This window comes from Hyperolius riggenbachi, chromosome 9, assembly GCF_040937935.1.
Source record: "Hyperolius riggenbachi isolate aHypRig1 chromosome 9, aHypRig1.pri, whole genome shotgun sequence".
In the NCBI taxonomy this organism is placed as follows: Eukaryota; Metazoa; Chordata; class Amphibia; order Anura; family Hyperoliidae; genus Hyperolius; species Hyperolius riggenbachi.
This window is the reverse complement of record NC_090654.1, coordinates 53,941,536-53,969,227: the sequence shown is the minus strand read 5'-3', so window position 1 is coordinate 53,969,227 and position 27,692 is coordinate 53,941,536. Positions and strand designations below refer to the sequence as shown.

Here is a 27,692-nt window from a genome sequence, read left to right as displayed (position 1 = left end):
CCATCTTGTGGGCAAAGAGAAAACTGCAGCCCAGGAGCCCAGGAAGGTAATTTTTTTTTTATTTTGCTGCAGATCTCCCTGCCAGAATGATTTTTTTCAGGTTTTAGGGTCTGAAAGAGTGAAAAAAAATTGCACCGCTTTTAGACCCTAAAATCTGGAAAGAATCAGACCGCCAAGGAGGTTAAGCAACTGCCAAGTCAAATTCCTTGTAGGGGCAAACTTACTAGGCGAAAATAAATTGATTCTGAAATAATTTCCAGTTGATGCAGGAGTATGCCAATTTATGCAGCTTGAGAATGGACCAATAACATTTTACCTCAGCAGGATTTGATTGGTTTAAGTTTAAGTTGCATAATCTCATTGACCATCCCACTATAGATAACCTAGGGTCTGTCGACATTATCATTGGTCTATATTGCGGAACACAGACCGGTTTGTAGGGGGAACTTAGCCTTAAAGTTAACCTGAACTGAAAATTAACTTGTAAGACGTATGTGTATTACTAGTGGAGAATAGAAGTTTCCTGGAGTCCCTCTTATTTTTTCATTTTCAATATTTCTGACTGGTAAACAACCATGTTATGCTAAATACACAATGCAATTTCTTGCCCGATTGACGGGAATCCAGAGACAATTATTTCTGACTTGTCCATTCTGCTCCCGTTCAATAATAGAATCGATTTTCCTAACTTATCGTAGGAAAATTTATCCCGTTATCAATCGGGAGCAGTTTGTAACAGCATACAACGTCAGGTTACGCGTTGATCGGACGGAAAAATTGAATCGTGTACCCAGCATGAGTATGATGTAAAATCTGGTTCCTTCAGCTCAAACACATGGGAACTAATGACCCTTTGAAATTTTCAGCACCATCCTGTTATCAGGAATGTTCAGTCATCCAGATACAAGTGTTTTGGCGTTGTCTTATTTTTCAAGACAGCATTTATTCTAAACTAGAGCAATACTTATTGTTTATACCTAAGGGTAAACAAATATGTTGTCTATTTCAGGAAACATCTTTCCAGTCGTATCCTGAATTCCCCTCCGACGTCTCCACAAAATACTTCCACAAGGAACCTTTCAGCCACCAGATTGCAAGGATGTACTGGAAAGAAGAGGCAGGAGGGGTCATCCATGGACATGTTTCTGGTCAAACCAAGCTCTGCGATGTCTAAAAGGAAGGCTAATGCCCCCACACAGGAGGGTTTAGACTTTTATGCAGATGCCAAGTTCCTCTCCCCTGTAGACATCAAGCAGGAGCCGGATATAGAGGAGGACCCTGCAGCAGAATGTTCCTCTTCACAAGGACCATCCATATCTTCTCCTAGACCCTTCATAAAAGGTGAGTGTTTATCTTCACTACTGTCACTTCCATTTTTATTCTGAACCCTTTTTAGAATGTGGGTCTATTTTGAAATTTCTCACTACAGCCAAAGCTTTTATCTTAGTTTAGAAGATTAGAAAAAGAGTAATAAAGGCTCATACACACGTCCAACATGCACACAACCACATTACCAACATGACAAACTACACAACCTAACAAACCTCACACCTAGACGGCTAAGCAACAACTCAATTAACATAACATTTATACTTGCATATAAGCCGACCTGTGTATAAGCTGAGGTACCCACGTTTCCCTAGGAAAACAGGAAAAAGCTATTGACTCGCGTATAAGCCCCCTTCACAGAAGCCAGATGTACCCCCAGTACAAGTCGACTCCCCTCCCAATAGCTAGATGTGCCCCAAGGATGATACAGCTGTATCTCAAGACACCACAGAGGAAGAATTCTGGATCATTGCACCGCTGAGAAGTTGCTGACACATTCTGCTCCACATGCCGGGGGACACTGGTAGCCTTGAGCAGCGCACTCTGCACACCATGTTGCAGGGTATGTGGATCACAGGACACAGCAGAGAGCCAGATGGCAAGAGCAGGATTACTAGTGCATGATCCTTACGCTCCTCTACCAGTGACAAAACTTGCTCCACCATCCATTCTGCTCTACTGACTCGTATATAAGCGGAGGGGGTAACATTTCAGCACATATTTTGTCCTGAAAAATGAGGCTTATACATGAGTATATACAGTACTTCACACGCAAGAGGACTGATGGACTACACATTCAAAACAAGTGCAAGTCTTTCAAACAGCTTGTACACACGCACCAACAGCACGCCAACTGCAGGATATCAGACCAACATGGATCCAACAGTTGGATTGATCAAACCGCCTTTTATCAATTGCTCATGAAGTTGTTTGCACAAATACACATGACTGATTATCATCCAGCAGACTAAAGTCAGATGATGATCAGGCTGCAGGTTGGTCCGTGTGTACTTAGCTTAATTTTTCCATTTGATTCAAGGCAGAATTTATTATGGAGTCAAAAGCACAAAATTCTGAAAATGGTACTAGGGAATGGGCACTGCAAAATGTGGTCCTATGGACACCCTAATTATTTACAAAGATCATAAAGGATACTTTATTCAATTAAATATTCAATTAAGTAAAATCCCATTTTTGGTTCAATACTGTTGGTGTTTGTATCACCCAACAATATAGACAAATTGCCAGACACCTGTGTTGGGGGTCTTAGCTGATCCCCCACCTTCCCTGGGGGTTGAAATGGGGAGGGGTGTAGCTATCTCACACTCTGTGCTTTTAGTAAATACAGTAGATATCCATCTCCAATGTTGTCTAATGATGTGATCAATATCTAATCAGCCAGTTCAAGGAGTATGGATATTATTCAATCATGGGAAACAAAGGGTGCTCAATATATATAGTGACACAGAACTTCAACATGTTACACTCCGAAAGGCTTCGTCAGGAAATGCAATACAGGTACCGTGCAAGACAACAATAATTATGTACAACAACCCCAACTCCCCCCCCCCCCCCTTATTTACAAGAACCCCAACCCCTACTTATTTGGATATTTAAAGGACTTCCGAGGCGACGGAGATTAAGCAGATTTTACTCACCTGAGTCCTCTTCCAGCCCCTTGCAGCCGTCTCAGTCCCTTGCTGCAGCCCCAGTCCTCTGTGTTGTCCCGCTGGCCGCCTGTAATGATTGCAAACCTGCCATTGAGTCGGCTCTTCTGCGCCTGCGCGGGCAATAGTGCCTGCACGTCCACGTCATCTGGTGTGTACTGTACCTGGGAAGTAGTTGTGTGCAGCTCAGTACACACCAGATGACTTGGACGCGCAGGCACCATTGCCCGCACAGGTGCAGAAGAGCTAACCAGCCGGCTGGGTCGCGATCATTATGGGCAGCCTGCGGGACAACGCGGAGGACTGGGGCTGCGGTGAGGGGCTGCTATGGGCTGGAAGAAGCCCCAGGTGAATAAAATCTGTATAATCCCCATCACCTCGGAAGTCTTTAATTTAATGAAGTATGCGGCACTTTATGACCTTTCTACATAATTAGGTGCGTCAATAGGACCACATTTTGCGGAGTCAATAGCACCCGAGATGCCTGCATGTCAAAAAGAAAGTTCTGGTTTGCAGGTTGGGTTTTAATATTGGCCATAAATTTCTCTTGTGGTCTTGCTGCGATTGCAAAACTTTAATTTTAGCTTTTTATGGAGAGCAGTAAATTCTGATTATTTGTACTAAGCCATTTACTTTATTACGGGAACACACTCTGTGTATAAAACAATGATCTCTAAAGCAAATAGAGGTTAATGCATATCGAATCACCATTAAACACGCAATAACATTTCAGCGTTCTTTGGCAAGTCATTTCTAAGGGAAAATAATGCAGTTTTAAGTGAACTTTTAAAATTTTATTTAAATAGGTTTCTCTACTATATCGTTTCCTTAGTTTATATGAGTGAAGGAATATGCAGAAATTTACACGTCTGGATAATTTAATGATGCTGATTCTGGCACCAACAAAGCCTAAGTTGAGTTAACCTCCCTGGCGGTAAGCCCGAGCTGAGCTCGGGCTATGCCGCGCAGGGGGAGATCTCAGCCCCTGGTGGGGCGATTTTTATTCTGTAAATTGCTGTGCGCGCAGCCAGCACTTTGCTAGCCGCGCGCACAGCTTGATCGCCGCCGCTCTGCGGCGATCGGCCGCACGCAGCGGCGAAAGAGGCCCCCCCCGCCAGAGCCCTGCGCTGCCCGGACCAATGAGTTCCGGGCAGCGCTATGGGCTGGATCGGAGGTGTCTGACGTCAGGACGTCGGCTGACGTCCATGACGTCATCCCGATCGTCGCCATGGCGACAGGAGAAGCCAAACAGGGGAACGCGTTGTATACGCGTTCCCCTTTTTGCTATAGATGCCGGCGACGATCGCACTAGAGGGACACATGCGCCCTCTAGTGGTGTTTCATGTAGCTACCACTCTGGTAGCTTTACATGAAACAAAAAAATTTTTTTTTTTTAAAAAAGTTTTTTTGCCAATTTGGCAAAAAAAATTAACCGCCAGGGAGGTTAAGAAGGGCCATCCATCACTTCATGTGAATCCAAAGGACAGGAAATAGCCTTAAAGAGGAACTAAAGCGAAGGGAGGAAAAAACCAAATCAATACATTGCAAAGTGAAAAGTTAAAAAAATAGAAGAGCGATCAAGAAATGATTGATATTCGCCATGTAACTTGTTAATATTGTTTGATCCACAATCAGACTGCATGTAATCATCTTTACTACTGGCAGACATGAAAAGAAAAGACCGCACCAACTGCCATTATCTATAACCACACCCACTAACAATATGATCGGCGAAAAGGTTTTTTTTTTTTTTTTTAAATAGATCTACTTGTGTACTGAGGAAAATGCTGGTTGCTTTGTAGTTGGAAGTAGCCGTTATTTCCCACAGTGCATCAAGGCTTCCAGTGTGATGTCATGACCTAGGTCCTGACTTCATACTGTGGGAGGGGTTTCACCACAATATCAGCCACAGAGCTTCCTGATCTACTTGAGAAAAGGAATAGATTTCTCATGGGAAAGGGGGTATCAGCTACTGATTGGGATGAAGTTCAATCCTTGGTTACAGTTCCTCTTCAAAGAGACACTGAAGTGAAAAACAAATTATAATATAACTAGTAGACCTAAGCCTGTTTAAAAACGGGCTCTAGGTCTGTGTTTAAACCCCGCCTCCCTCCCCTCCGTCTCATCCTCCTGTGACTGCCGCCACCACCGCACAGTCACTGCGCATGCGTGCATGCCCGGCGTGGGCACCTGCCCTTGCGTGCCCAGCCGCCCGGCCCCCTGCCTGTCCTGCTCCCGTCCAATGGCTGTCCCTGCGGCACATGCGCAGAAGCACGCAGGGACACACGGACATGGGATGCAGAGACAATGGGGTTTTACTATAGATGATGAATTGGTTGTGTAGTACGGATAATTACTAGAACATTAGTAGCAAAGAAGATATTCTCATATTTTTATTTTCAGTTATATAGTTTTTTTTTAATTTTTTTTTATATTATTGCATCATTCTCTAATATTTGCAGTTTACACACTACTCAGCATTCTAAATGATTTTACAGAGCAGGCCAGTGAACTTTTTAACTGTCCTCTGCAGAAGAAAAAAAACAATACAGTGACTGATACTTGAGATAATAAGCTTAAGAAAACAGAGCTCTCTGTGACTTTGAAAGTAGTGGAGACCAATGGCTCTTTTGCATTGATAACTGGAGTTTCTTAACTCTTCCTGTACTGGAAACAATATTAGACTTATGTCTCTGCTCCTGTTTTATTTCTTATCTGTACTACACATACAAATCATTATATCCTTAATTTTTTTTCGCTTCAGTGTCTCTTTAAATAAGTCTATATAATGTATTTTAGAAAGTAAAAATAGTGCATTACAAGATTATAAAAAATTACAACAATAACGATCAAATAATATATTCCCCAGTTAATATAAGGGAATAAAATTAAGTTACGTACGTTTCTGTCTGTCCAGTCTTTAGGCATACCATGGGGCTGGCGTCTTTAAAGTTTGTCGGAATTAGAGTCCTGCTTTAACCTTCCTGAGATTCTCTGTCCAGCTTCCACTTCTTCTGCTGTTACAGTTCGAAGGCCAACTCTGGCATTGAGCATCAGACTGTTAATGATGGGTCTATAGCCCAAGGCTAGGAGAAGACCTTTCAACAATGATTGATTCATATAAGTATTGAGATACATTTTCTAAATATTTTCATTCTGTTTCCACTGACTTTGATTTACCAGTTTTATCTCTAAAACTGTGTGTTCCCCTCACATTATCCTCCAGGTAGATAGGAAACATTAAAATATCTTTCAGTTGTGAATTAAAATTATTTTATCTTGCCATATTGACAATTTTACCACCTCCATATAGTATGAGGTTCTTTAGATTTGGAAAACTATGAGCAGTGTAGGTAAACACTCATACTACATGGAGGTCATAAAATTGGTCAGTGATTGGCCAATCAAAGTTGAAGGTGTGTACCAGGCTTAAGGAAACCAGAGCTGACAATTGCTAAAAGTTTTATACATACCTGGAGCTTCCTCCAGCCGTATGCTCACAGATCGCTTCCACGCCGCTGTCCTCAGTCTTCTGCAGCTCCAATACCAGGTCCCGTAACTTCAGCCAGTCTGGGCAAGAGAAGTGTGCCCTCTAGGTATCTCTCCGGCGGCTGCTGGAGAGATACCTAGAGGGCACACTTCTCTTGCGTCAGACTGGCTGTGATTGGCTGAAGTTACGGGACCTGGTATTGGAGCTCACCTGAAGAGAGGGAAGGCTTTGGGGTCCTATAGAACCTTTCCGTTCCTCCTACGGTCCGTGCATTCCACCGCTGGCTCCGCGTCAGCAGTCTGAGGGTCAGAGACTTCTCTGTCTTCTGCTGTGGGAGGCTTCGTCAGTCTTTGGGAGCCCGAGTGCTCCTGCAGATGGGCCACCCTAAACTGCGCATGTGCCTGAGAATGCGTGCTTGCACATGGGTTGTACGGAGTTGTGTGTCTCCGTGAGCACTCCGGCTCCCAAAGACTGAAGAAGCCCTCTGCTGTGGAAGAGAGAGCAGTCTCTGTCCCATCCGTGGAACGTGGGGACCGTAAGAGGAACAGGAAGGTTCTATAGGACCTAGAACCTTCCCTCTCCTTAGGTGAGCATCTGGTTTTTTTTCCTTTATTTCCACTTCAGACTCCATTTAAAGAGGAGCTGTTAGGTATAAGGTCTCAGAGAAAATAAACACATATATCAGTAGCTAAAGATTGGCTGTACTTACATTACATATGCATTTCACTGTCCACGTTTGGATTTCACAGAATTTTTATATAGTATATGCAGAGAATGATGCTCCTGACAGCCCATGGCAGGTTCCATGTTTGTGAAGCCAAATGTGTCGTCATGTCCTGCCTGCTTCCCTATTCACAGAGGAGCTCGTACAGAATAACACAGTGTGCAGTGAATATTAATGAGCCATGTGGCTAGGAACAATAGCTGACTCCTGCAGAGTACTCTTCCCGGAGATTTATCTGTGCTGTGGCTGGACTGAGTTAGAAGCTGCTGAAACTTGATCCCATCTTCTCCTTAGCAGCCGAGGGGAGGGCCCCAGAATGCTTTGCAGTATGGAATGCGGCTTGCGTCCTCCTTAAGAGCTTAGCTGTGCTGATAAGCACACATTAAATGTAAGAGAGATTTTTATCTTTAGTAATGTCTTTTTGGCTTCTGTCTAAACTGTTTAACACAGGAGAATAGAGGTTTAAATTAGCTTCTGCAGCCTGACAGTTACTCTTTAAAGGGAAGACTCTACACACTGAATCTGTGAATGCTACGGTAGCACGCTCACGCACAACAGCCTTGACATTGGACAGGTTTGCTTTACCTTGTATTGATCTGAGTCTGGTAGACATACCAGCATGGACCGTGTGTGCATGGTCAGGCAGTGAAGGCAATATACTTGTAAATGTGGATCAATAAATTCAACAAGTAACTGATAGAAAACACAAAGAACTGATCCATCAACCTAATAGGATGTGACAATTGGCTTCTGGCGCAGTCACAGAGAAGTACCCACACATTATTCAATGTGTAGCGGATTGCCTGCTGTATCTAGTAGTATTACAAATCTTCTGTAATGCATCTAAATGCATCAGAGGGCTTCTAAAAGACATCACTACTTGTTAGGATCTAGTCACACTAGACATTCTAATAAAGAGAAACGCAGCAGCTGTCTGCAGAAATGCCTGCAGCAGTACATTCTGTGCTCATCAGTATGTCAGTTTTGGACATTAAAACACATTTGAGTATAAGATTACTAACACTTTAAGGGAACACCATCAAACCAAGTGTTCTAAACTGACAATGTACAAATAATGTCTAAAGTAGCTGTGCAAACATTTTCCTGCTTTTCTTGTTGAGTATCAGATGCAAAAGCTGTAATTCACTGCGTGTAGATTTTAACTACCTTTGGAATGTCTCAATTACAGAGGTATGAATCTCGGCAGTCTGACATGCTAAGAACAGTGTAATATTGAAGCAGAGTTATATGAAAACAAAAGCCTGTCAGGTATCAGGCTTCACACACACAATTACAAATGTTTGCTAATGCTAATTGCTAATCATTGTGTTTGCACCATTCATTGTACAGATTGATCCTTTTGTGTATGGCTACCATTAGAGTGATCAATAAGGCAATGAGATAATGACCTTATATCAGTGCTGTCCCATGTAACAGCGCCCTCTTCAGTGTGATGATGCCCATATATTAGTGCTGTCCCATGTAACAGCGCCCTCTTCAGTGTGAGGATACCCATATATTAGTGCTTTCCTATGTAACAGCGCCCTCTTCAGTGTGATGAAGACTATATATTAGTGCTCTCCCATGTAACAGCGCCCTCTTCAGTGTGATGATGCCCATATATTAGTGCTGTCCCATGTAACAGCGCCCTCTTCAGTGTGAGGATACCCATATATTAGTGCTTTCCCATGTAGCAGCGCCCTCTTCAGTGTGATGATGCCCATATATTAGTGCTTTCCCATGTAACAGCGCCCTCTTCAGTGTGATGATGACTATATATTAGTGCTCTCCCATGTAACAGCGCCCTCTTCAGTGTGATGATGACTATATATTAGTGCTCTCCCATGTAACAGCGCCCTCTTCAGTGTGATGAGGCCCATATATTAGTGCTTTCCCATGTAACAGCGCCCTCTTCAGTGTGAGGATACCCATGTATTAGTGCTTTCCCATGTAACAGCGCCCTCTTCAGTGTGAGGATACCCATATATTAGTGCTGTCCCATGTAACAGCGCCCTCTTCAGTGTGATGATGCCCATATATTAGTGCTCTCCCATGTAACAGCGCCCTCTTCAGTGTGATGATGCCCATATATTAGTGCTGTCCCATGTAACAGCGCCCTCTTCAGTGTGAGGATACCCATGTTTTAGTGCTGTCCCATGTAACAGCGCCCTCTTCAGTGTGAGGATACCCATGTATTAGTGCTTTCCCATGTAACAGCGCCCTCTTCAGTGTGAGGATACCCATGTATTAGTGCTTTCCCATGTAACAGCGCCCTCTTCAGTGTGAGGATACCCATGTATTAGTGCTTTCCCATGTAACAGCGCCCTCTTCAGTGTGATGATGCCCATATATTAGTGCTGTCCCATGTAACAGCGCCCTCTTCAGTGTGATGATGCCCATATATTAGTGCTGTCCCATGTAACAGCGCCCTCTTCAGTGTGAGGATACCCATGTTTTAGTGCTTTCCCATGTAACAGCGCCCTCTTCAGTGTGAGGATACCCATGTATTAGTGCTTTCCCATGTAACAGCGCCCTCTTCAGTGTGAGGATACCCATGTATTAGTGCTTTCCCATGTAACAGCGCCCTCTTCAGTGTGAGGATACCCATGTATTAGTGCTTTCCCATGTAACAGCGCCCTCTTCAGTGTGAGGATACCCATGTATTAGTGCTTTCCCATGTAACAGTGCCCTCTTCAGTGTGATGATGCCCATATATTAGTGCTTTCCCATGTAACAGCGCCCTCTTCAGTGTGATGATGCCCATATATTAGTGCTTTCCCATGTAACAGCGCCCTCTTCAGTGTGATGATGCCCATATATTAGTGCTCTCCCATGTAACAGCGCCCTCTTCAGTGTGATGTGTGTTGTATCTTACAGTGGAGTGCCCGGTGTGTACAGTGCCTGTGCCTGAGCAGTATATAAACAAGCATCTGGACAGCTGTCTGGGCAGAGACGAGAAGAAGGAAAGCTTGCGCAGGTAAGAGCTGAATCCATCACACCTGTCTGTTTCCTGCCACTGTCATTCACACAGCACAGACTCTGTGTGTGACAGAGATCTGAAGGATCCAGCTTCACAGCTGCACCTCAGCACCACACACTACATACTGATACTATACATTTACCTCTATTTTAAAGAGGCCCTGTAGTGACCTGAAGTAGAATGCAGTACATTATTCAGGATACCCACGTTTATGATAATGTTCCTGGTTTCAGTATTAGCAACACTTCCTATTTCTACATATTACGGTTTATTTTATATGTAGTCACGCCCTCACAGTGATGCTTAGCACCAAGCATTCTGGGAGACCAAGGCTCATATGTTATTACAATAAAACCCTCGTTATCCAGAATTCAGTTAACCAAAAGTCTCAAGCATCCAGAAACAAAAGTCCTGGCTTTGCAGGATGCATAAATCTACTTTTACACTTCTTTATATAGTAATAATCCCCTGTCACATTAAAGGAGTTATCAGGCAAATAATGCTGCCCCCACTCTACTCACCCGGGGCTTTCTCCAGCCCCTTACAGCCGACGTCCTACGCCGCAGCTCCACTCCCAGCCCGGGGTCCCCGTCGGTGCAGAGGCCAACCTTGAGGTCGTCCTCTACTGCGCCTGCACAAGCACTGCTGTCAATCAAGTCCACGCTGTCCGCAGTGTACTGGGCACAACTTGGACTTGATTGACAGCGGCGCTCGCTCAGGCGCAGTAGAGGAGGTCAGCCTCTGCACCGGTGGGGACCCCGGTCCGGTGGCTGCAAACGGAGATGCTGCATGGAATATGTCTTCCGCAAGTGGTTGGCGGTAGACCCAGGTAAGTGTGTGTGTGTGGGGGGGGGGGGGGGGTGTACAGCATTATTTTCCGGCTAACTCCTCTAAGTTAAGTCTGTCCTTTGTCTTAATTTGTTTTTAATGACTGTATTTCAACATTAACTGAGAGCTTATGGTAAGTATACAGTGGGTGGGGTACAGTACATTTTTTTTTCAACTAGGCCTATTTTTAACATTGAATCTCAAGCAACCAGAAACCACACTTATCCAGCAGCAGCCGATCCCCATTGATGCCGGATAATTGGGGTTTTACTGTACCATTTTCTCCTGAGTTTTCTCTTAGGTGATATTTTCACAACTTCTCAATTAAAGAGAACCTGAACTGAAAATAAGTCAAAATAACCATACACAGGTCATACTTACCTCCTGTGCAGTCTACTCCTCAATCCCTTTCTCCTCTCCTGCGTCCCGTTTGTCCACTGTGATCAGTGGAATTTTCCGTCCTCCATATTAAAAATGGCCATTACTACATAACAGCTTCCTGGAACTGGAATATCACCCATTTGAGCCATAGGGAAACATGGGCATTACCTTGCACATTCAGTTGTAACTGACAGCTGCTGATGTGTAACTGACAGCAACTGGTATATTTCAATTCTGACAAAATATTGTCAGAACTGGAAGGGATCACTGTAAGAAGAAAATGGTGAGCTTCTGAGAGTAACAGATGGGGAGGTTAGTATGTAATATTCATTTGCAGCTACGTCATGTGTTTATTTTACATAATTTTACTCACTTCAGGTTCCCTTTAAATACCTTTTAAACCATCCGCAAGCAAGATTTTGTTTGTTTTGTTTTGTATTTTTCAATTGCAAAGTGCTAAAAAGTTATTTTAAAGAGAAAGTTATCTCCTAGGAGAAAACTCAGGAGAAAAAGGTCATTGAATTAGAGCACAGGTATAATTTCTTATGGCGAACAGCATCCCCTCATGAAACTGGCGTGTGTTCCTCAGCTTTGGAGGGAGGGGTACCGTAGTAATACAGTATTATCACATTGTAATCAAGCGGACATGTGAAAAAGACAAGAGCGCCCCCCAGAGGTGTCTAACTGTTTTATTATGCTGACATTCCACACACTGCAATGCACCAAAAATCCTCTGTTATATAGGAGGCTTCAAGCAGCCTGTAAAATGCAGTATGACTGCCAACACCCTACATACACAGCGGGGTGCCTCCCAAATCTTGTCTAATATCGATCTTACCACTGCAGGGGCTCGCTTTGTACCGCCCTGACGCCGTTGTATTCAGAGCATTCACCATGCAGTACCGCCGCCTGGCCTGCCCTCCCAGCGATTTTAGGCAGATTGTGCATGCAAAGAAATGGCATGTCCCATCTGTATTCAGTCGATATCCCAATCGTAATATAAATCATAAATTACGTAATTCCAATAGATTTCCAGTAGTGTTGATGTTTGCATCGACTAATTGTCTAATTCCATTAAATAAATGTAAAGGCTGGGACCCACTTGAAACCAGAAATTGTTTTTGAGAGTAATTTTGCAACTTAAAGAGAAGTTGTAAAAAAAAAAAATTCCCCTGGGGGGTACTCGCCTCGGTAGGGGGAGCCTTAGGGTCCCAATGAGGCTTCCCCCTCCCCTGTAGCTGCAGGCAGTCCAGTGCTGGCTCCCCCGAAGTGTCCCGGAATCCTCCCTCGACAAGCCTGATGAGCGCTGATTTATTTACCTTTCCTGGCTCCAGCGGGGGCGCTGTTGCGGCTCTTCCCACGGAGATGGGCGGAAATAGCCGATCTCTGTCGGGTCCACTCGACTGCGCAGGAGCAGGAGACTTGCGCCTGCGCAGTAGAGCGGCCCGACAGCGATCGGCTATTTCCGCCTATCTCCGAGTGGAGAGCCAATATTTTGCCTTCGCTGGAGCCGGGAAGGTAAATATTTACATCCCCGCAGTTCGGGGAGCTTTATTGCCGCCGCCGTGGGACACAGGAGGACGGGGGAAGCCTCAATAGGATCCGGAGACTTCCCCCACCCGAGGTGAGAACCCCCCAGGGGAACTTTTTCTTGTTACAGGTTTTCTTTAAAACGGAGCCATTTAAGGGAATCCAATTTTTTTTTCCATGCATTGCTCTGAAAATGCTGCAGGCACAGCTATTGCAATTTTGGCTAATGGAATCGAATCGAATCGTAGAGGCTGCCAAGCTGGGGCTCGCGTGAGACTCAAGAGGAGGGGCCGGAGGTCAGCCATCCCCTCGGTCCTCCTGGCAAATGTCCGCTCTCTCCCTAACAAACTGGACGAACTACGTCTCCTTTGCGGCAGGTGGGAACTGGGGAAGAACACCCCAGTACTCTGCTTCACGGAGACTTGGCTGCATGAGAACATCCCAGAGAACGCCCTACTCCTTCCAGGCTTCGGCCTCATACGAGGGGACCGTGACCCTGCCCTCTCTGGGAAAAAAAGAGGCGGTGGCATCTGCTTCTATGTCAGCTCCTCATGGTGCCCCACCCCACCGGTACTCGACAGGAGGTGCTCCCCGGACCTAGAACTTCTAATCGTGAACTGCAGGCCGGCATACTCACCACGGGAGTTCTCCTCCTATGTCCTTGTCGGAGTGTACATACCCCCCGACGCTGACGTCAAAACCGCCCTAAGCACCCTTAGCGACATCATATCGCAGTGGGAAACATCCCTCCCAGACTCATTGTTCATCGTTATGGGCGACTTTAACAGAGCAAATCTCCGACAAGAGCTGCCACGCTACCATCAGCATGTCGCCTGCCCCACCAGAGGCCCGAACACACTCGATCATTGCTACACGCCACTGAAGGACGCCTACAAGGCTACCTCCGGGACAGCGCTTGGCTCCTCTGACCACTGCGCTGTTCATCTCATCCCCACCTACAGGAGGCTCCTGGAATCTACAAAACCGGTTGTGAAGTCCTCCAAGGTATGGTCAAGCGAGGCTAAGCTCAACCATCAAGCCTGTTTTGACTGTACGGACTGGAAAGCCCTGGCAGCCCCTGACCTGGACGAGTGGGCGGATAACGTCACCTCATGTATCAGCTTCTGTGAGGCCTCCTGCGTCCCAACCAAATCCTTCAAGGTCTACCCAAACAACAAACCGTGGTTCTCCAACAAGCTACGGCTATTGCGCAAACGCAAGGAGGCGGCGCACAAGGATGGCAACCAGGAGGACTTCAGGAAGGCAAGGAACGCTCTGAAATGAGAGCTGAAAGCCGCAAAAAAGGAGTTCGCTGAAAAGTTGAAGCAGAACCTGCGCTCGAACGACTCACGAGCCGTGTGGCTAGGGCTCAAGGCCGCCACCAACTACAAGCCCCCACCGCAACACGCTTCACCCAGCTCTGAGTTAGCTGAAGAACTAAGCAGATTTTACTGCAGGTTCGAGAGACAGGCTGAGCCCGGGGGACACCCAACACCTCCGACCCTCCCCCCAGTCCACGCAAATAGTGACACAAGTAGCGAAGACCCACTCCCTCTGGAGGTGGGCGAGGCAGATGTCCGGCGCCTCCTGTCCAAGCTAAAGGCCAGGAAAGCCTCGGGCCCCAACGGTGTGTCTCCAGCCTGCCTCAAGACCTGTTCATGGCAACTTGCTCCCATCCTTTCCGCAATCTTCAGTGAGTCACTGGCAGAGGGCAGAGTCCCTGCGTGCTACAAGAGGTCCACCATCGTACCCGTGCCAAAGAAACAAGGCGTCACGGACCTCAACAACTTCAGGCCTGTGGCCCTGACGTCTGTCATCATGAAGTCACTAGAGAGAGTGGTCTTATCCATCCTCCAGCTATCCACCCTGCCCCTTCTGGACCCTCTCCAGTTTGCCTACAGGGCAAACAGGTCTACTGATGACGCCTTAAACATCTGCCTGGAATACATCCTTAACCACCTCGACAGGCCAGATGCGTATGCTAGAGTACTGCTACTAGACTTCAACTCGGCTTTTAACACCATATGCCCACACATCCTTCAGAATGTCCTGGCCACACTTGGGGTCCACTCCACCCTACGCTCATGGACCACGGATTTTCTTACTGGGAGATCCCAAGTTGTCAGACTGGGGGACATCTACTCCAGGGAAATGACAACCAACACAGGGGCACCCCAGGGCTGCGTCCTGTCCCCACTGCTGTTTTCCCTCTACACAAACAACTGTAGATCCACGGCGGACTCTGTCAAAGTCATAAAATTTGCTGACGACACTACCATTGTTGGTCTCGTCACCAAAGACAATATCCAGGAGTATCAGCAGCAGGTGGAGAGAATATGCCACTGGTGCATAGAGAACAGTCTGGTGCTCAATACAGCCAAAACTGTTGAGCTAATAATTGACTTTAGGAAATCCGCTCCCACTCCACCTCCCATCTACATCGACGGCGCCGAGGTGGCCAGAGTGCCCTGTGCTCGCCTTCTGGGCACCACCATCTCCAGAGATCTTAGTTGGAAGGCCAACATTACGGCAACCCAGCGGAAGGCCCAGCAGAGGCTGTTCTTCCTCCGCCAACTGCGGAAGTTCGGCATGGCGCAGGAGATTCTAACTTGCTTCTACTACTCCACCATCGAATCGATCCTCTGCTCCTCCATCTTGGTCTGGTATGCGGGAGCTACTGCCAGTGACAGACACAAACTACAGAGGATCATCAAGTCGGCGGAGAGGATCATTGGGAGACCTCTGCCTCCACTTGACCTCCTGTATAACACAAGACTGGGTGCCAGGGTGCTGAAGATCGCAAGTGACCCCTCGCACCCAGGCCAGGGGTTCTTCTCCCCACTACCATTGGGCCGGAGACTTCAGGCCATCCCCACTAAAACCACCAGACACAAGAACTCCTTCTTCCCTGCAGCCGTCAGCCTCCTGAACTCCCGTAACATTCTCCCACCCTCTATCTGTGCCTTACCACCTGCACAGTAGCGGTCTGTAATAAATACGCTTTTCGAAGCAACCTGCCATCACTCCTTACTGATTGGACCTTGTCCCTGCACCCTGGTTAGACTCCTGCAGTGTCCTGGAATAATGCTTACGTCTGCTGAATGTATATTTGTGTACATACATTTACTCTTTCTTGAGTGCAATATTCCTGAGTACGATGTTTTTACTGTCTGTCCTTTTGTATTGCACTGTATCTGTGATGCTCTCCTTTGCCTATGTACCCTTCAGAGCTATGTATTGTGCCAAACCCAATTCCGGGCATGACCCAGTCATGCTTGGCGAAATGAAACTATTCTGATTCTGAATTTGTGGAATTACGGCCATAGGCTTTCATTAGCCTAGAGATTTGGGAGTCACCAGTGATTCCTCAAAAGCGCTAACCACGTTGAGCCAAGGCCCTAATAGTGTACAGCCACCTAGACATCTGGAACTACACTCTGCACTGGGCTGCATTTCAAAGGTAAAATAATGTTTAGTGTGAACATCCACACCCATTAAATGGGGGGTTATCTGGTTACCTAATGGGGGAGCTCGCAAGCTACCTACATGGGGTGGGGCTCTCTGGCTAAACTGGGGGCTCTCGGACTGCATGAGGAGCTCTCTCGCTACCTAAATGAGGGGGAGGGACTCCCTGGATACCTACATGGTGGGCTCCCAGACTACCTACAGGGAGGGGACATCTTATACTGGAGGGCTGCATCTTACTACCTAATATTGGGAGTTCCTGTGGCTACCTCTGCCTGGGGGTTGCATCTGGCTAATTAATACTGGGGTCTCCCCTGGCTATCTATACGAGGAAGGGAGGGGGGGGGGGACGACCTACCTCTGGCTAACTAATACAGAGGGCCGCCCCTAGCTAGCTATATTGGGGACTCCCGAATAAAGGGGGGGGGGGCACTTTGGCTACCATATGTGCCTGAAGGCTACTGGGGGGAGTGCAATTTCTACACTCTTGCCCTGGGAGCTCTCTAGCCTAGAAACTGCCCTGTACAGATCAAGGTCTAGTGATGAAGCACAGATTGCACTGAAGGTATATTAATGTTAATGATGGTATGAATATGATGTGGCTCTGTGACGTTCTAACCTGGCGCTTTAGCTAATGCGCTCCCCAATACATGTCCTGTAGGATTTATGTGCCCTGCCGTATTGCTTTCTCTGGTGGAAATTGGCGTGCTTTGTGCGATGAATTTGTTTTGTTAGGGCTGCTTATGCTCGTATTCTGGTCTGTACAGCTGGGAGCAATTAGACATTATTATGTGGAATTCCAGCGATTGCTGAAAAGAAATGCAAATTTAGTTGAAATAAACTAAGCCTGCCATTCATATCATTCTTTTGTGTGTAATATAACCGTCTACAATCCAGAACCTCAACATTTCTGGACTTCTGTTTCCATTGAAAAGGTCTAGTCACTAAGAAGCAATTACTGTATATATAGAATAAATTGGTACGGGATATCAACTTACATATTCCTCTCTCCGTCTCACCTTATAAATATACCAAACTTTACACTACAAAGATCTAAGGGAGCCAGAACCTATTCCTAATATTGGTCAATTTATTGCATATATCCAGTATCAAAAAACACAAAACAGTGAACAAGACACACATAAAAACCCCCCATAAAATCAAATACGTTCCATCGACTATAAATGGCCAGGCTGTGCAAAAAATAGTGTGAATCTATGGAGTGCACTCCTATCAAAAAGGACTCACAAATATTATTGATTGCAATCCTATATATCTTCAGGCCCAGGCTTCAGTAACGTTGATGGTTTGCGGCATCCAAAACGGTGGCCACCGTGGGTCAACCCCGTGTGCTTGTAGCACGCCTCTATGTATTAGTAAACATGTACATGCTCATTACTGACACTGGCATCCTCGTGTCAAACCTCTCAAGCCAAACACAACAGAGCACTTTAGATATCAATATGCATGCATCAACGCTAACGTGGACAGGTTTGCAATTGCAATGTGCTATTCAAGCATTGGATCATAACTCACGACCGGATCCCTCCAAGCCGGTAGATGCTTCTGTCCATCAGGTTTCGGTTACGCGTGATGACTCTGGCGTCCGGTAGCTCTCCAGTATGTTGCAGGAGACAGCGGTATGTGTGGCGAGAGGAAGAGCATGGAGGCACGGGGGACCGACTCCGCCCACGTACGGACGTCACAAGCACGTGACGCGTTTCGTCCAATGGACTTCCTCAGACGTGACGTACTCTCAGCATGTCCACTCCTTCTTATCCTCCAACGGGGGTGGAATCATGCAAAGCATATGCAAGGTTAAAAACAGCGTGATGTCACTGTCTGTTAGTGTATGCGCTGATAATACAGATGCAGAGCTGACAACACAAACGAATCAGAGGAATGCCTTTATATTAAGATCCTTATTAAGACCCTGAGGGTGCAGGCTCCCACATTTCATGAAAATAATGGGCATTCATAAACTGAATATCAGTGAGAGGAGAGGTGATTACGACAATCAGCTCCTCAGAAAGGAATCCTATTGGATTTATCAATGTGGGAGCCTGCACCCTCAGGGTCTTAATAAGGATCTTAATATAAAGGCATTCCTCTGATTCGTTTGTGTTGTCAGCTCTGCATCTGTATTATCAGCGCATACACTAACAGACAGTGACATCACGCTGTTTTTAACCTTGCATATGCTTTGCATGATTCCACCCCCGTTGGAGGATAAGAAGGGGTGGACATGCTGAGAGTACGTCACGTCTGAGGAAGTCCATTGGACGAAACGCGTCACGTGCTTGTGACGTCCGTACGTGGGCGGAGTCGGTCCCCCGTGCCTCCATGCTCTTCCTCTCGCCACACATACCGCTGTCTCCTGCAACATACTGGAGAGCTACCGGACGCCAGAGTCATCACGCGTAACAAAAACCTGATGGACAGAAGCATCTACCGGCTTGGAGGGATCCGGTCGTGAGTTATGATCCAATGCTTGAATAGCACATTGCAATTGCAAACCTGTCCACGTTAGCGTTGATGCATGCATATTGATATCTAAAGTGCTCTGTTGTGTTTGGCTTGAGAGGTTTGACACGAGGATGCCAGTGTCAGTAATGAGCATGTACATGTTTACTAATACATAGAGGCATGCTACAAGCACACGGGGTTGACCCACGGTGGCCACCGTTTTGGATGCCGCAAACCATCAACGTTACTGAAGCCTGGGCCTGAAGATATATAGGATTGCAATCAATAATATTTGTGAGTCCTTTTTAATAGGAGTGCACTCCATAGATTCACACTATTTTTTGCACAGCCTGGCCATTTATAGTCGATGGAACGTATTTGATTTTATGGGGGGTTTTTATGTGTGTCTTGTTCACTGTTTTGTGTTTTTTGATACTGGATATATGCAATAAATTGACCAATATTAGGAATAGGTTCTGGCTCCCTTAGATCTTTGTAGTGTAAAGTTTCAATTACTGTATATACTGTAATATAGAAAGAGTGCTATAAGAAGCGGCCCAAAGAGGAACTGTCACAAAAATCTTAAATATTAAAACACATACAAATAAGAAGTGAATTTCTCCCAGAGTAAAATGAGCCTCAAATGACTTTTCTCCTATGTTGCAGTCACTTACAGTAGGTAGTAGAAATCTGACATTACCGACAGGTTTTGGGCTAGTCCATCTCTTAATGGGAGATTCTCGGCATGGCCTTTATTCTTTATAAAGACATTCCCTGAAAAAGATTTATACACTGGTGCTGGCCAGCCTCCCTGCTCACCGTTCACTTCTTTGGCAGTTGGACGGAGCTACTGCCATTCACCAAGTGCTTTTAAAAATAAAGAAAACCCTGAGAACCCCCTTGAGAAGATGGGCTGGTCCAAAATCTGTCGGTAATGTCTGATTTCTACTACTTACTGTAAGTGACAGCAACATAGGAGAAAAGTAATTTATGGCTCATTTTACTCAGGAAGAAACACACTTCTTATTTGTATATGTTTACATGTATCTTAAATTTTAAGATTTTCGTGACACAGGTCCTTTAACCACTTCACCACTGAGGGGTTTTACCCCTTGAGCACCAGAGCAATTTTCACCTTTCAGCGCTCCTTCCATTCATTCGTCTATAACTTTACCATTACTTATCGCAATGAAATGAACTATATCTTGTTTTTTCCGCCACCAATTAGGCTTTCTTTAGGTGGGACATTATGCCAAGAATTATTTTTTTTCTAAATGTGTTTTAATGGGAAAATAGGAAAAATGTGGGGAAAAAAATAATTATTTTTCAGTTTTCGGCCATTATAGTTTTTAAATAATGCATGCTACTGTAATTAAAACCCATGAAATGTATTTGCCCTTTTGTCCCGGTTATAAAACCATTTAAATTATGTCCCTATCACAATGTTTGGCGCCAATATTTTATTTGGAAATAAAGGTGCATTTTTTTCAGTTTTGCGTCCATCCCTAATTACAAGCCCATAGTTTATAAAGTAACAGTGTTATACCCTCTTGACATAAATATTTAAAAAGTTCAGTCCCTAAGGTAATTTATTTTTTTTAATTGTAAATTTTTGAATTTTTTTTTAATTACAAAAAAAAAAAATGGGAAGTGTGGGAGGTAATGAGTTATTTTTTGTGTAAAAGTCATTTATTTGTATGTGAAAAATGTGTAGGGTGTAGTTTACTATTTGGCCACAAGATGGCCACAGTAACTTTTTGTTTTAATGCGACCTCCAAGCGTCCTTCCGGAAGCTTGGAGGAAGTACTTGGAGGCTGGGTAAGATCACAATGATCGCGCTGCCCATCGGAGAGCAGCGGATCATTGCGGGGCTTAGATAAATGAACGGGAATGGATTTTCCCGTTCATCGATCTCCGGGAGAGCGGGCGGCGGCGTGTTTACTAGCGGCGGGCGGCGTGTTTACGAGCGGGAGCGGACAGCGTCGGGAACGCGGAAAGTACGGATTTCTCCGTCCCTGGGGGTTAAAGGATGGAAAAAGGGACGGAGAAATCCGTACGGGCGGGGGTAAAGTGGTTAAATAGGAACTGTAACCCAGGATTGAGCGTCATTCCAAACAGTAGCCGAAAGCCACTTTCCCGTGAAGAATCTTAACCTTTTACCAAATAAATCATCTGTGTGGCTGATATTGTGGTGAAACCCCTCCCACAGTGTGATGTCATGATCATGGTCCTAAAAAAGAATTAACCCTTCGCACTCTCGCATGCAAATGTTCAAACAAATGCATTCACAGATTCACTCATCCAGGCACAATTGTTATCCCTACAGCTAAGGTAAAAGCCGGGGTCTTAGTTCACAGAAGATGCATTCCTATGCTTAGTCACCTACACTGCGCAGAAGTACTTGGGTAATCATAGGTGTCCTAACTCTGACCCTATAACATGCATAGTGCAGACATGCAAACATTCATTGCATCAAACCTATTTAGGGATTGGGAGCACACACCCCTTCCCTCCCCAATCAGCCGCACAATACAGGAGGCGGGGGAGCGGCAAGAGTGGCAGGTACTGTACATGTAACAGCCTGCTGGCGACACGCTGTGTGTCGCTAGCACTGCGGTTTAGTTTGGGGGGCATAGCAGAGTGCAGGGGGGAGACTGTATAGCAACAGAGGCTGGGCATTATATGCAGACCCAGCCTCTGTGTGCTAATAGGATTCTAAGAACCCACCTCGGATTCTCTTTAATGTAAACCTGAGATAAATGGGACAACATTATTTTTATGTACTTGGGGCCTCCTCCAGCCCCTTGTAGTCAGTCAGATCCCTTGATATCCTTCTGGTCCGGTACGCCGTGTCCCTTGGCTTGCAGCATTCCGCGCTAGTGCAGTTAGTCTTAAAGAGAACCAGAGAGGAAGCACCCTCATGTATTTTATTACATTTATCAGTGGGAACATGACAGTAAACACCTACCCTGCTTTTAGTTTAAATCTTCTCTGCTTAATCTGTCTATAATCAGCTGTGATAAGAATCCCTGACTGACTCAGTCGAGGTTTGACCTGGAATCATTATAGCTGAGTCACTCTTTTGTGGAGTCTTTTCAAGCCCAAGCCTTCCCCCTCCTGGATCAGATTTCCTGCTTTACATACTGAGAGCTCTGATGACATGGGAGGGGCTGCTGCTGCAGGAAAAATCTCTGAAACAGACAAGTGTGGCTGTGTGATCTGTGTGCTCTGTCTGTGCAGCTAGTCGTCATTATTATCTACTGTATGCAGTTTCATTTCTATGAGAGACATTTCCTACAGGCAGCCACACAGCATACCAGAATATGAAGTTGAAAGCACACAGATAAATGCTGCAGCAGCAGTCCTGCTTGTCTATAGTCTCTCAGAGGCTAGACAGCACTTCCAGAACACCTCATAACCTGGAAGCAGAAGGGATATGAGCCAGCGGCCATATTGGATATTTCCTGGAGCAATAATGGATAAAAAGCACTCAAAAAGGCACACCAGAGTGGCAAAATTATCGGGTAGAGCATTTATTCTTTACAAGCTATCAACTGATATGTTTATTTTGTGTGAATCGTTCATCTCTGGTTCCTTTTAATGACCTGCGCATGCGCAGAACTTTCAACATGAGGCCAGTAGCAGACATTAACTGGGCTAACATAGTGGCCATAGCGGATAGGACTGAGAGAGCATCAAGCCTACAGGGGAAATAGAAGTCCCAGGTAAGTAAAAATCCTTCTCCATTCATCTCAGGTACACTTTAACTGCTTGCCGACTGCTCCACGGTGATTGGCGTGAACACAGCGGCAGCCCCAGGACCACTCCACGCCAAATGGCGTGAAGTCCTAGGGGTGGAGATTGCAGGGGATCGCGCACGCCGATGTGATCCCCGCTAGGAGACTGTTAGATGGCGAAACCGCCTTCTATTTACATCGTACAGCGCTGCGATCTACTGCAAAGCTGTACTGGGGACAGCCTTGAGACACCGCTGTCCCCCTGGGCGGTAGAAAAGGAATCCACTGTCATAGGCTGAAGCCTATGACAGACGATTGCGCTGATTGGCTGGCGGGAAGAGGGTGGGAGGGTTAAAAACATAAAAAAAAAAAAATTATTAAAAAAATAAACATATTTAAAAAATAAACATTGGGGGAACAATCACAGCCCACCAACAGAAAGCTCTGTTGGTGGGCAGAAAAAGGTGGGGGGGTCACTTGTGTGCTCAGTTGTACTGCCCTGCAGCGGGCCTTCAAAGCTGCAGTGGCCCTATTCGTAAAAAATGGCCTGGTCACTGAGCGTTTTAAGACTGCAGTCCTCAAGAGGTTACGATATTGTAAACATGTATTGTTGAGAGAGCAGAGAAACCAGATCTCTTTATATCATATTGCCAAAACATTTTCAATTTCAACAATTTAAAACATTGTCAATGTTTTTCTTGTACAAAGATATTTTAAAACATAGTATGTGTACACAATTAGGAAAAAAGTCAGCGTCAATATTACTTTTTCACAAGGACAGTCATTGTAGATGTCCATCAAAAATGCATCTCCATGCTGTACAGCAACAAAGACAGCAACATATAACAAAGAATTATCACCCACTCAGTGGGAAAGCACAGTACACTGATTCACAATAAAAAGATTTCAAAGCATTGTCCTAGTATGAGGCCGTCACAGAAAGTGTCTGACGCATGTTTCACGAGGTAACTCTCGCTTCTTCAGTGACAACAGGAAAGTACAATGCGCACGAATTGTGAAACAATGGATCCAAAAAACATAAATTTCTGAAGACCCGTAAGACATTCCAGAGGGTCCAGCAATGGTTATTGCCAATCAGAGAACCAAACAAAACATCTGGAGCTCTGTAATAGTCTGAATTTGTAGATGTAAAAATACATAAATTAACTGAGTATTTGGCCTTCTTATGTTGTTTAAAAAGGGGTTTGTAGTAATCACTGTTTACTTGATCAACCCTGGTTGGAATTACTATTCATACATAGAACAATATAGAATTAAGAAAATTCATTCATTTTATTGAAGTTGTCAGTATAAAACCATAACAGAAACAACATACAGTATACAGTATATTAAAACATTTAATGTAGTATATAGCGTGAGCATTAGCAGAGATCGCCAAAGTCACTCGTCTATATGTGGGTTGTATAGAACCAGTGAGAGTTTTGTGGACCTGTACAACAAGTATATACATCTATACTTACGTATAATATGTATGTATGATATGTCTATTCATATGTATAACATGTTTCCTAATTGCAGCACATAATCAAAATAAATAATGTGCAAAAGTCAGTAAATGACCATAAATACAGATTAGAATATAAGGCCAGCACACAGCTAAACTGTATTTATGGACATTTACTGACTTTTGCACATTGAGTAAATAACTCAGTGGTAGCAGTAACCCCAGGTGATGGCCACTTTCTCAGAGGCCCAAAAAGCCCAGTAAAGACCAGCATTTAAAATTTATTAGAACAGAACCTTTGGGAAGAATTGGAGAACTAGCCCTGAAATTATGTGGCCTTAAAAAAAATATATATATATTTATATTGGGTATTACTCACAGGCAATACTCACAGGCAAACCTTTAACCTCCCTGGCGGTTAATTTTTTTTGCCAAATTGGCAAAAATCCCTTTTTTTTTTTTTAATTTTTTTTTTTGTTTCACGTAAAGCTACCAGTGTGGTAGCTACATGAAACACCACTAGAGGGCGCATGTGTCCCTCTAGTGCGATCGTCGCCGGCATCTATAGCAAACAAGGGAACGCGTATATAACGCGTTCCCCTGTTTGGCTTCTCCTGTCGCCATGGTGACGATCGGGATGACGTCATGGACGTCAGCCGACGTCCTGACGTCAGGCACACCCGATCCAGCCCATAGCGCTGCCCGGAACTCATTGGTCCGGGCAGCGCAGGGCTCTGGCGGGGGGGCTCTTTCGCCGCTGCGTGCGGCCGATCGCCGCAGAGCGGCGGCGATCAAGCTGTGCGCGCGGCTAGCAAAGTGCTGGCTGCGCGCACAGCACTTTACAGCATAAAAATCGCCCCACCAGGGGCTGAGATCTCCCCCTGCGCGGCATAGCCCGAGCTCAGCTCAGGCTTACCGCCAGGGAGGTTAAAGTGTAACTGTCGGGCATAAAATAAACAATCAATTCAAGCAATAAGGATTCTAATCAGGCAATCCAAAAACTAAAATCACTATTACTTTTCTTGTTGATAAATGATCATTCCCCAGTTTACCTGACTCTTATCTGCTACACACACAATTTGGTACACACACAGGAAGTTGCAGGGCATGCTGGGTTGTCCTTTTTTGCTTTTTTACTTCCCCTCAGACTTAACCAATTGGCTGATTGGCTGAAGCCTCTTTCCCTCCTGTTTTCCCCTCTCACACCTCTGTTCATTTCTGATTGGCCAATATTTCTCATGCTGAGACAATGCACTTTCTATAATGGAGGGCAGGCAATGCATACACAATCAGGCAGAGGATGGTAAGGGAGGAAATGACATCAGGATTGGCTTCAAAACAGCCACAGTTAATATGGGAAATGCTAAGCTGGATTTTTTTTTCTGTAGAAAAATCATTAACATCAAAACGTGGACAGTGCAATACATATGTTATGTAAGTAGAGCAAGTATTTATCTACTTATATATGTGTTGTTGTTTTTTTTAGATAGTATGGCTGACAGCTCCTCTTCAATAAAAGTTAAATGAACCACTTTTTAGTAATCCAACAGAAATTGAATACCAGTGCTGACTGCTAGGACCCCCCAGAAGTGTTTTTTTTGTTTTGTTTTTTTTACTTTGGGAACTTGAGGTAGCCATAATTCTAGTGATGATGGGCAGATTCTACAAAGAGACAGATCTCTCTCTGATTGAATCTGATTAGAGAGAGATCTGTCGGCTGCCCATATACCTCAGGCAATTGTCCGAATCTGCCTCCTCGACACTGCCCCCTAGTGTATAAATGTGCCCTCCATGTGTGCATTTATACATTACCTGTCCTAGGTTCACCCACTGCACAGTTCCCATTTACAGTGGCTTGCAAAAGTATTTAGTATTATTAATTTTATTGGAATTCCACATGAAAGACCAATACAAAGTGGTGTACACGTGAAAAATGGATCGAAAATCATACATGATTCCAAATTTTTTTTTACAAATCAATAACTGCAAAGTGGGGTGTGCGTAATTATTCAGCCCCCTGAGTCAATACTTTGTAGAACCACCTTTTGCTGCAATTACAGCTGCCAGTCTTCTAGGGTATGTCTCTACCAGCTTTGCACATCTAGAGACTTAAATCCTTGCCCATTCTTCTTTGCAAAACAGCTCCACCTCAGTCAGATTAGATGGACAGCGTTTGTGAACAGCAGTTTTCAGATCTTGCCACAGATTCTCGATTGGATTTAGATCTGGACTTTGACTGGGCCATTCTAACACATGGATATGTTTTATTTTAAACCATTCCATTCTAGCCCTGGCTTTATGTTTAGGGCCGTTGTCCTGCTGGAAGGTGAACCTCCGCCCCAGTCTCAAGTCTTTTGCAGACTCCAAGAAGTTTTCTTCCAAGATTGCCCTGTATTTGGCTCCAGCCATCTTCCCATCAACTCTGACCAGCTTCCCTGTCCCTGCTGAAGAGAAGCACCCCCAGAGCATGATGCTGCCACCACCATTTTTGACAGTGGGGATGGTGTGTTCAGCTTGATGTGCAGTGTTAGTTTTCCGCCACACAGAGCGTTTTGCATTTTGGCCAAAACGTTCCATTTTGGTCTCATCTGACCACAGCACCTTCTTCCATCTGTTTGCTGTCCCCCACACATGGCTTGTGGCAAACTGCAAACGGGACTTCTTATGCTTTTCTGTTAACAGTGGCTTTCTTCTTGGCACTCTTCCACAAAGGCCAACTTTGTGCAGTGCACGACTAATAGTTGTCCTATGGACAGATTTCCCCCACCTGAGCTGTAGATCTCTGCAGCTCGTCCAGAGTCACCACATTTCTGATCAGCGATCTCCTTGTTCGGCCTGTGAGTTTAGGTGGACAGCCTTGTCTTGGTAGGTTTACAGTTGTGCCATACTCCTTCCATTTCTGAATGATCGCTTGAACAGTGCTCCGTGGGATGTTCAAGGCTTTGGAAATCTTTTTGTAGCCTAAGCCTGCTTTAAATTTCTCAATAACTTTATCCCTGACCTGTTTGGTGTGTTCTTTGGACTTCATGGTGTTGTTGCTCCCAAGATTCTCTTAGACAACCTCTGAGGCCGTCACAGAGCAGCTGTATTTCTACTGACATTAGCTTACACACAGGTGCACTCCATTTACTCATTAGCACTCATCAGGTACTGTCTATGGGCAACTGGCTGCACTCAGACCAAAGGAGGCTGAATAATTACGCACACCTCACTTTGCAGTTATTGATTTTTAAAAAATGTTTGGAATGATGTATGATTTTCGATCCACTTCTCACGTGTACACCACTTTGTATTGGTCTTTCACGTGGAATTCCAATAAAATTGATTCATGTTTGTGGCAGTAATGTGACAAAATGTGGAAAACTTCAAGGGGGCCGAATACTTTAGCAAGCCACTGTATCTTCAGCTTCCCATTCCTCCATTTGCAATATACACACCGCCAACGTTTAGCATGTAGCGCGTGTGTGACATCACAGACGCGCCACATGCTACATGCCCGCAGCATGTATAGTGCAAATCGAGCGGGATTCCAAAGACTGATGGACAACGTGTGGTGGGTGAGGTAGCACAGGTAATGGATACATGCACACACGGGGGGGGGGGGCACATTTACATACTGGGGAACAGCGC

The 27,692-nt window shown here is 45.1% G+C and overlaps 1 protein-coding gene across 6 annotated transcripts in view; it reads left to right on the top strand.

The window, feature by feature from the left end:
• The window catches only part of RAD18 (RAD18 E3 ubiquitin protein ligase), a 618,600-nt gene that overhangs the window by 120,684 nt on the left and 470,224 nt on the right, over positions 1-27,692 (top strand). For all 6 annotated transcript variants that reach the window (XM_068252779.1, XM_068252778.1, XM_068252780.1 and 3 more), the window contains exons 5-6: positions 1,010-1,341; positions 10,088-10,187. In XM_068252779.1, the coding sequence (XP_068108880.1) occupies positions 1,010-1,341; positions 10,088-10,187 (432 nt within the window). The remainder of the gene's footprint in view (positions 1-1,009; positions 1,342-10,087; positions 10,188-27,692) is intronic.